At 38.2% G+C, this 10,127-nt stretch overlaps 1 protein-coding gene across 1 annotated transcript; it reads left to right on the top strand.

Annotated features, from left to right (window-relative positions):
* Positions 1-6,473: 6,473 nt before the first annotated feature.
* LOC115227566 (zinc finger protein 75A-like) lies at positions 6,474-6,820 on the top strand (the record flags this gene model as incomplete). Its single annotated transcript, XM_029798356.1, has 1 exon — positions 6,474-6,820. A coding segment is annotated over one exon (347 nt), but the record flags the coding sequence as incomplete, so codon positions are not given.
* Positions 6,821-10,127: the final 3,307 nt, after the last annotated feature.

Here is a 10,127-nt window from a genome sequence, read left to right as displayed (position 1 = left end):
CAGTCGAGGAGGTGCTGGCATCGGCCACGAGTCGGATAGTGCTTTTTACGTACCACCAGACCAGGGATCCTGGCTGGTTCAATTCGATTTCGATTTCGCTTGCCCCAACATGTCTTCACAAGCAAAGGGGGTTGGCATGGGTGCCTGTCATACGGTCGGATTGGAGAATTTTACGTGCCACCGGCACGGAAACTAGTCGAAGCGGCGCTGGCATCGGCACGAGTCGTGGATAGTGCTTTTTACGTACCACCAGACCAGGGATCCTCTGGCTGGTTCAATTCGGTTTCGATTTCGATTTTGCTTGCCAACATGTCTTCGCAAGAAGAGGGGGTTGGCATGGGTGCCTGTCGTCGGATGAGGTTCTATATCGACTTCGCTTGCCTCACAGGTCTTTGTGTCCAAGGGAGGAAAGGCATTCATAAGTGGGCTGGGCTCACTTGTCCTGCCTGGTCTTCTCACTTACAGAATATTCCAAAGGTCTCGGTCGCTGGTCATTTCCTCAGTGAGGCCTAAAGTTCGAAGGTCGTGCTTCACCACCTCGTCCCAGGTTTTCCTGGGTCTACCTCTTCCACGGGTTCCCTCAACTGCTAGGGATTGGCACTTTCTCTCACACACTATCTTCATCCATTCTCGCCACATGACCATACCAGCGCAATCGTCTCTCTTGCACACCACAACTGATGCTTCTTAGGTACAACATTTCTCTCAAGGTGCTAACGCTCTGTCGAGTATGTACACTGACATTACACATCCATCAGAGCATACTGGCTTCATTCCTCACGAGCTTACGCATGTCCTCAGCAGTCACGGCCCATGTTTCACTGCCATGTAGCATGGCTGTTCGTACACACGCATCATACAGTCTGCCTTTTACTCTGAGCGAGAGGCCTTTAGTCACCAGCAGAGGTAAGAGCTCACATATATATATATATATACATATACATATATATATATATACATATATATATATACATATATATATATATATATATACATATATATATATATATATATAATATATGTATATATATATATGTATTATATATATATATATATACATATATATATATATACATAATAATTATATATACATATATATATATACATATATACATATATACATATATACATAGAGACTTAGTCATTTTAATATTTCTATTATTGAAAACAAGTGGATGTATTCCACCGAAACTAGGTAAATAAAACCTTCGAACAGAGATTGTCAGAAGCGACACCTACTGGTCTGGCTACGCTACATTGAAAAGGGGCAATACCCCGAAACGCGTCTGTAGCTATCGGTCAAGTAGTGTGGAGCGACTGACCTCCCTTGTTCGAAGGTTATATGGATACAGTTTGTGTATCAAATAGCTAACTTAAGGCGATGGCCTCATGGAGCTAATAAGCGGTCAGTTTATTCTTATTTTTATAAGAATGCCATATTAGTATGGTGATAACTATTATTTTCCGGGAACGCTGCCGGGTTCTCTTTTAGAGAGACTTAGTAATTTTAATATTTCTATTATTGAAAACAAGTGGATGTATTTCACCGAAACTAGGTAAATAAAACCTTTGAACAGAGATTGTCAGAAGCGACACCTACTGGTCTGGCTACGCTACATTGAAAAGGGGCAATACCCCGAAACGCGTCTGTAGCTGTCGGTCAAGTAGTGTGGAGCGACTGACCTCCCTTGTTCGAAGGTTATATGGATACAGTTTGTGTATCAAATAGCTAACTTAAGGCGATGGCCTCATGGAGCTAATAAGTGGTCAGTTCATTCTTATTTTTATAAGAATGCCATATTAGTATGGCGATAACTATTATTTTCCGGGAATGCTGCCGTGTTCTCTTTTAGAGAGACTTAGTAATTTTAATATTTCTATTATTGAAAACAAGTGGATGTATTCCACCGAAACTAGGTAAATAAAACCTTCGAACAGAGATTGTCAGAAGCGACACCTACTGGTCTGGCTATGCTACATTGAAAAGGGGCAATACCCCGAAACGCGTCTGTAGCTGTCGGTCAAGTAGTGTGGACCGACTGACCTCCCTTGTTCGAAGGTTATATGGATACAGTTTGTGTATCAAATAGCTAACTTAAGGCGATGGCCTCATGGAGCTAATAAGCGGTCAGTTTATTCTTATTTTTATAAGAATGCCATATTAGTATGGCGATAACTATTATTTTCCGGGAACGCTGCCGTGTTCTCTTTTAGAGAGACTTAGTAATTTTCACGTCTATATATGTATTTATTTATTTACATTACTTCAACATCCAAATTTCCTCATTCTACATTGAGAGAAGAAAGAGATGGACGCTTCAATTCTATGCTGTTGCCGCATTATGTCGTACGCGAATGAGAGGATTTGCATCCACAACCAAGAATTTTTGATGTAACACATGCCCTTGTGGAAGCTGTTGTGCGCGGCTGAAGAAGGCCACAGACATACATTATGCATTGTTATAAATCTGTCTAATAAAGGCCCGAAACATATGTACCGCTGAATCCTTGGCATCATGTTTTTATTTTGATCAATATATATATATATATGTATGTATATATACTGTTATATTTCGGAATGGTCATTTTGCCAGTGTAGCCAATAAGATTAAGATTAAGATTAATGTAAAAAATAAATAACACTGAAGCAAAATAACACCAAATATATAGTGCTTGTGTTTTTATTGGCTACACTGGCAAAATGACCATTCCAAAATATAACAATATCTGTTTCAACACACGACTTCACATAAAAAATCTTGCACAACAAATATTTAAACGTACTATGTATATATACATGTATGTATATATATATATACATATACATATATATATATATATATACATATATATATATATATATACATATATATATATATATTATATATATATATATATATATATATCTTATTATAAAAGGCAGATTTTATCTGCCTCCCTTTGTCACTTATAGAAATCTACAATATAGGATTTCTTCAATTACAATTTACCTAGCATTTTTAAGAGTAGAATGCATCGGGTCATGCCAGGTCCAGTTTTTAAAATTTAAACTCCAATTAAGCAAAATTTACAGAAAACTCACATTCTGGTGTGTATGTCAATGCTTTTTCTTAGTCTGGTTTACAGCACACGTAAACGCACACACACTGTGTGCAACGAATAAACTGAAACTAATTCACTGTGTGTGTGTTGACAGGTAGACAATAGAATGCGATGGCGATGTATATTTGTTTCTATCTATCACGCTGATAGATACATGAGTAAATGTATGGCAAGCTAAGAGATAGAGTGAGTGAAAATGTTCTTGGAAGAGAGTAAATAGCGACAGAGTGATTTGAGGAAGACTAAACTGAAAGTATGAAACAGTGTTTATGTATAAACAGACGACACTTATATATAGTTATTAATAAATGTATGCATCCGTTTAACCCTTTCGTTACCAAACTGCCCGAATTTACCTATTCATATTTAAATGAGAATATCAGAGTAAATCTCTTTAGTACATTCGTGAAAACACGTATTATACTTCGTAAACACTTCAAATACAGTTTTGTACAAAAATCGAAGTGTAATTTTAATTCCGTGAATTTTGGGAGATTTTTTTCCGAAATTTGTTCCTATTGTGTTTTCAAAATTTGTAATTCTGACAAAAAATGGATACAAATTTCATTATATCAAGCAGCGAGTCAGAATTCGAAGGATTTTCTACTGAAGACCTTCATAAATCTAACTCTATGACTGAAAAAAAAAAGCATCTTTATATAAGAGTGAAGTTGTGTGTCTGTCTCCTACGATTTAGATTCGTAACTACTCCCACATTTTGCGGTGCAGTTTAACCAAAAGCGGGTATCTTATAGTCGTGATGCATATCGAGCTCTTCTGGGTATTAGCGCGCGTCTACGATGAGTCTACGATTTAAAAAAAATTTACCATCATATTTTTCCATTTTAATGCATTTTTTTCGCTATTATATAAGGGAAGTACCTCTCTAAAAATATCTACGATGTGTCAACGATTTAAAAAAAAATTTACCATCATATTTTTCCATTTTAATGCATTTTTTTCGCTATTATATAAGGGAAGTACCTCTCTAAAAATATCTACGATGTGTCAACGATTTAAAAAAAAAATTTACCTTAATTTTTTTTCAATTTTTAATGCATTTTTTGCTATTTTTTGGCTATAACTCTCTGAAAATGCTTATATAGTTATTTCCCTTACAACCCGAGCAACGCCGGGCAATACTGCTAGTATATATATGTATCTCTTATTATAAAAGGCAGATTTTATCTGCCTCCCTTTGTCTCTTATAGAAATCTACAATATAGGATTTCTTCAATTACAATTTACCTAGCATTTTTAAGAGTAGAATGCATCGGGTCGTGCCAGGTCCAGTTTTTAAAATTTCAACCCCAATTAAGCAAAATTTAGAGAAAACTCACATTGTGGTGTCTAAGTCAAGTGCTTTTCTTACTGTGGGCTATAGCACACGCACACACACACACACAAAAAGGGAGCGATCTGATTCACTCACGCTATCACCCTAATTTCTACGACTTTCTCTTTGCAAGTTTGCAACGGTTAAAGTGGAAACAGTGAATCCGAGAGCTCCGACAGCGATAAAGAAAATGAATTGGCACCTGAATGGAGTGAAAATTTAAAAACTGTTTCTTTTGGTGATTTTTCTGAAGAAACTGAACCAAGCCACAGACTTTCCCAGAAGAGTAAAGCCTTAGACTATTTCTTTTTACTTTTTCGAATGAGCCCATTTGAAATCATCACGGCGGAAACGAACCATTACGCTGAATGTAAACAAAGCGAAAGAAAGGATAGTTTGTTATTTCCCACAACCTTAAATGAAATTAAGGCTTATTTTGCCATAAATATTATTATGGGTATCAGAAAGTTACCCAGAATAACAAATTCTATCGTAAAATTTTGTTGTATACCCAATTGAATATTAGCTAATAACCCATTTTCTATAGTGATGTTTGAACAAAATTTTAATAATTTTATATATTGTTGAATTTACTTGTATCTACCTGCAATTAGAGTCACTTTGTGACAAAAATTATAGTATAGAATTGGTTGAGAACATTTCATTAAATTATCTTCCAAAATTCACGTTAATATATTGATAAATAAAAAAGTTATAGTTGTTTAATGAAACCAGACTAAATTTATGATTACGTTACAAATTAATTGAAACACATAAGGGGTGTATTTTGGTCAGAAATATAGTAACGAAAGGGTAAAGAAATGTTGTGTTCAAAATAACATTTTCTTTTAAAAATGTCTATATAACAAAGTATGTGTATATAACTACGTGGCTTATATCTTTATATATAAAAGTGACGTTGTGTGTCTGTCTCCTACGATTTAGATTCGTAACTACTTCAACATTTTGCGGTGCAGTTTAACCAAAAGCGAGTATCTTAAAGTCGTGAGTCATATCGAGCCCTTCTGGGTATTAGCGCGCATCTACGATGAGTCTACGATTTAAAAAAATTTACCATCATATTTTTCCATTTTAATGAATTTTTTCGCTATTATATAAGGAAGTAACTCTCTAAGAATATCTACGATGTGTCAACGATTTAAAAAAGAAATTTACCTTAATTTTTTTTCCATTTTTAATGCATTTTTTGGCTATTTTTTCGCTATAACTCTCTAAAAATGTTTATATAGTTATTTCCCTTACAAACCCGAGCAACGCCGGGCGATACTGCTAGTATATACATGTATGTATATATATAAATACATATATATATAAATATATATATGTATATATAGATATACATATATATATATATGTATATATATACATATATATGTATGTATGTATATATATATACATATATATATAAATATAACCCTTTAACTCTTTTACTTGTTTCAGTCATTTGACTGCGGCCATGCTGGAGCACCTCCTTTAGTCGACCAAATCGACCCCGGGACTTATTCTTTGTAAGCCCAGTACTTATTCTACCGGTCTCTTTTTTGCCGAACCGCTAAGTGACGAGGACGTAAACACACCAGCATCGGTTGTCAAGCAATGCTAGGGGGACAAACACAGACACACAAACATATACACACACACTTATATATATATACATATATTCGACAGGCTTCTTTCAGTTTCCGTCTACCAAATCCACTCACAAGGCATTGGTCGGCCCAGGGCTATAGCAGAAGACACTTGCCCAAGATGCCACACAGTGGGACTGAACCCGGAACCATGTGGTTGGTTAGCAAGCTACTTACTACACAGCCACTCCTGCGCCTATGTATGTATGATTTAGTGTTGATTTAGAGAAATACGATTTGGAAACGCCCACTAAAGAAAGTTCGTTTCAGTGTGAAATATGCGGGAAATCTTTCTGTTGGAAATCCAGTCTTGTCATCCATATACGGAGTCGCACCGGGGAGAAACCATTCCACTGTGACCTATGTGGAATTCCTTCCGTCTCTAGGAGTAATTTAGCCAGACACAAACGAATTCACACGGGAGAGAAACCGTTCCACTGTCAAGTGTGCGAGAAGTCATTCCTCTCTAAAAACGATTTAGTGAAACACATCAGAGTCCATACAGGAGAAAGACCTTCTCATTGTGAGATTTGTGGAAAAAGTTTTCTCGACAACAGTAATTTAAGGACCCATAAACGAACACACACTGGGGAAAAACGGTTCCACTGTGATACTTGTGGTAAATCTTTCACTCAAAATGCTCATCTTGTTTCTCACAAAAGAGTCCATACTGGAGAAAGACCTTATCATTGTGGGCTGTGTGGGAAATCTTTCTCCCACAGCTCAGCCCTTGGTTTGCATAAAAAAATACACGCAAGAGACAAAACTGTTTTACTGCATTGTTTTTTTTGCTTCAATTTCTGCAATTTCAACCAATCAATGATGTCTATTGAGGTAAAAAAACAAAAACATTCTGTGCCGTATGAATATATCCCTCATTTAAGAAACAGATTGGGTTTATTTACATTTGTTGAAGAAAAAAAGATACCCTTCCCACCACCCCTAACCCCAAAACAGATTGAAATGCAATAGATCGATACTAGGGTCATAATTATGGGTGACAATTTCATATGACACCGCTAGAAAAAACTGCCGTTCAAACCGAAAAGATCCGAAGTTGTAGTTTACAACCTTTTGTAAGCTCCCGTCATGTGGAGAAATCATTTGTCTTTAATGATTTAACAACACTTAAAAGAATATACACTTTGTGGTGGTCGTGGTGGAACTTCTATTATTATGAAATATTGGGGAAATGGGCAGAATTTCTGGTTTAAGTAACCCATCATCGCTTCTATTTTTTAGTATTTTCAGGAAAATGTTTGCGAATTTGTAATGGTTGTATACTGTCAACTTAACGTGACAGTAGGGGATTACACCACCGCTGTTTAGCCCTAGGAAGCTTCAACACACTGTGTCCTTATATATTTACGAAGGGGAGACAAATACCCCCAACAGCTAGGCCTGCATCTAGAGACACGGATGTTTCAGGGTCTTTGCCCATCATCAGTCTAGAGTAGCAGAAGCCTGCTAGCTGAAGATATTTGTATCGATTTCGTAAATATATATATCTAATTTTCACTGGTTCTACACATGGAAATTTCTACAATTGTGGATCCCCTCCGTCCCCATAAATCTTAAAAGTTGCAAGAACTACTGGACTAAAGTATTGTATTGTTGTCATTCCAGTATTTCTAGCTGGGACCTGGTATTTTGTTTTCATTGCAGTGTTTCTGGCTGGGAGAGAACTGGTATTGTTTTGTGGTCGTTGCAGTATTTCTAGCTGAGAGAGACCTGATGTTTAGGATCTTAGCACATTGGAATTTTGGTGCTTATTAATTAATTTTGAGCAGTTTGATTAATTTCCAATGGGTCTGATTAATTAAAACAGGCAGACCCCCCCTGGCACCTGTGCAGGTGGCACGTAAAAAGCACCCACTACACTCGCGGAGTGGTTGGCGTTAGGAAGGGCATCCAGCTGTAGAAACACTGCCAGATCAGACTGGAACCTGGTGCAGCCCCTGGCTTCCCAGACCCCAGTTGAACCGTCCAACCCATGCTAGCGCGGAAAACGGACGTTAAACGATGATGATGATGAATCCCGAAAGTTGTAGGTAATATTTATCACTGTCATTTATGAAGAAACCGCTCTGTTAAAGATGGTTTGGAATAAATACCTGAACTAAGATATGGAGCTCAGATAAAGGGAGTTGTCTTGAAACTTCTCTGATGGATTCTTCTAAATTTTAACAGTACACAAAGATATTTAAAGAGTTGAAATTTATCTGCATAAAGTACTCTCTTTTACTTGTTTCAGTCATTTGACTGCAGCCATGCTGGAGCACCGCCTTTTAGTCGAGCAAATCGACCCCGGGACTTATTCTTTGTAAGCCCAGTACTTATTCTATCGGTCTCTTTTGCCGAACTGCTAAGTGACGGGTACGTAAACACACCGGCATCGGTTGTCAAGCAATGCTAGGGGGACAAACACAGACACACAAACATATATATATATATACATATATACGACAGGCTTCTTTCAGTTTCAGTCTACCAAATCCACTCACAAGGCATTGGTCGGCCTGGGGCTATAGTAGAAGACACTTGCCCAAGATGCCACGCAGTGGGACTGAACCCGGAACCATGTGGTTGGTTAGCAAGCTACTTACCACACAGCCACTCCTGCGCCTAAAGTGATGGATCTAAATGGTTTTTTGGGTAAACTTTGGTATGAATACTTGGAACTGGATGCCAGGAATGTGTAGAAACACAGATGAAAGACAAATTTAGCATCAACCTTGGAGGAAGTTGTTCTTTCTGCATCAGTAAACTTAAGATGCAGAGATAAGAAATGGTTTTTGTGTGTTTCTTAAATGGCTTATAAACACATTCCACGCTGCGATTGTTTTCGTTCCAGCACACGATCTCAGATCAAGTCACTTGCTATGCAAGTACATCTCCGTAATATACAGTTTGAGAAATTCATTAAAGATTTTTCAGATGCAAAGTGTAAAAAGAAAGTTGTTTTGCTCATATTGTAGTACAGAATGGTAAATTGATGGAACTTTGTTGAGATGACAAAATTTTGCACTGACAGATGCATTTAAAGACTGATTTTGAAATGTAGATTTGGGATTTTTTCGGTTTGACCAGCAGTTTTCAACATAATTTCTAGGTAACTAAACACTTTAAAACTTTGTATTGCCAGCATCGCCTGGCCCCGTGCCGGTGACACGTAAAAGCACCATCCGTTCGTGGCCGTTCGCCAGCTCTGTCTGGCACCTGTGCAGGTGGCACGTAAAAAACACCCACTACACTCGCGGAGTGGTTGGCGTTAGGAAGGGCATCCAGCCGTAGAAACACTGCCAGATCTGACTGGGCCTGACGAACCCTTCCAGCTTCACAGACCCCAGTTGATCCGTCCAACCCATGCTAGCATGGAAAGCGGACGCTAAACGATGATGATGATGATGATGTATATGTGTATATATATATACATATATATATACGAGGGGCGTTCAATAAGTAATGCCCCTGACACACTTCCCATAGCAGTAGAGCAACGACACTTGGCACAGTTATTAGTCTTTATCTACACAGGAACCACCCGGAGTTACGCATTTCTCCGATCGTTTCATGTGGCTCTGGAGACCGTTTTTGTAGAAGAAACCAGCTTGGTCCTCCAACCTCAACGTGACTTCAGACATCAAGGCTGCATCATCTGGGAACGCTTTCCTTTCAAAATCAACTTCATGGCTGGGAAGAGGTGAAAATCAGAGGGTGCAAGGGGAGGAGTTCATAGCTGCACGCCTGTGCTTCTGATCTGGTGACACGCGAGTTGTGGATCAGAGCGTTGTCCTGCAGGAGGAGGATGCCTTTGCTGATCTTGCCCCGTCTCTTGATTTTGATAGCTTCTCTTAATATCCTCAAAAGTGAAGCATAATAGGCTCCTGTAATTGTGGTACCCTTTGCCAGGAAATCTGTCATCACTACTCCGTCCTGGTCCCAGAAGACTGTGAGCATAACCTTATCAGCGGAGGGCTGCACCCTTGCCTTCTTTGGAGGAGGTGAGTCACGGTGCTTTCGCTGCATTGACTGGGCTT

Source organism: Octopus sinensis, unplaced genomic scaffold (assembly GCF_006345805.1).
Source record: "Octopus sinensis unplaced genomic scaffold, ASM634580v1 Contig04773, whole genome shotgun sequence".
Taxonomy (NCBI): domain Eukaryota; kingdom Metazoa; phylum Mollusca; class Cephalopoda; order Octopoda; family Octopodidae; genus Octopus; species Octopus sinensis.
Note: the sequence above shows the minus strand (reverse complement) of the source record. Positions and strands in the feature narration are given on the sequence as shown.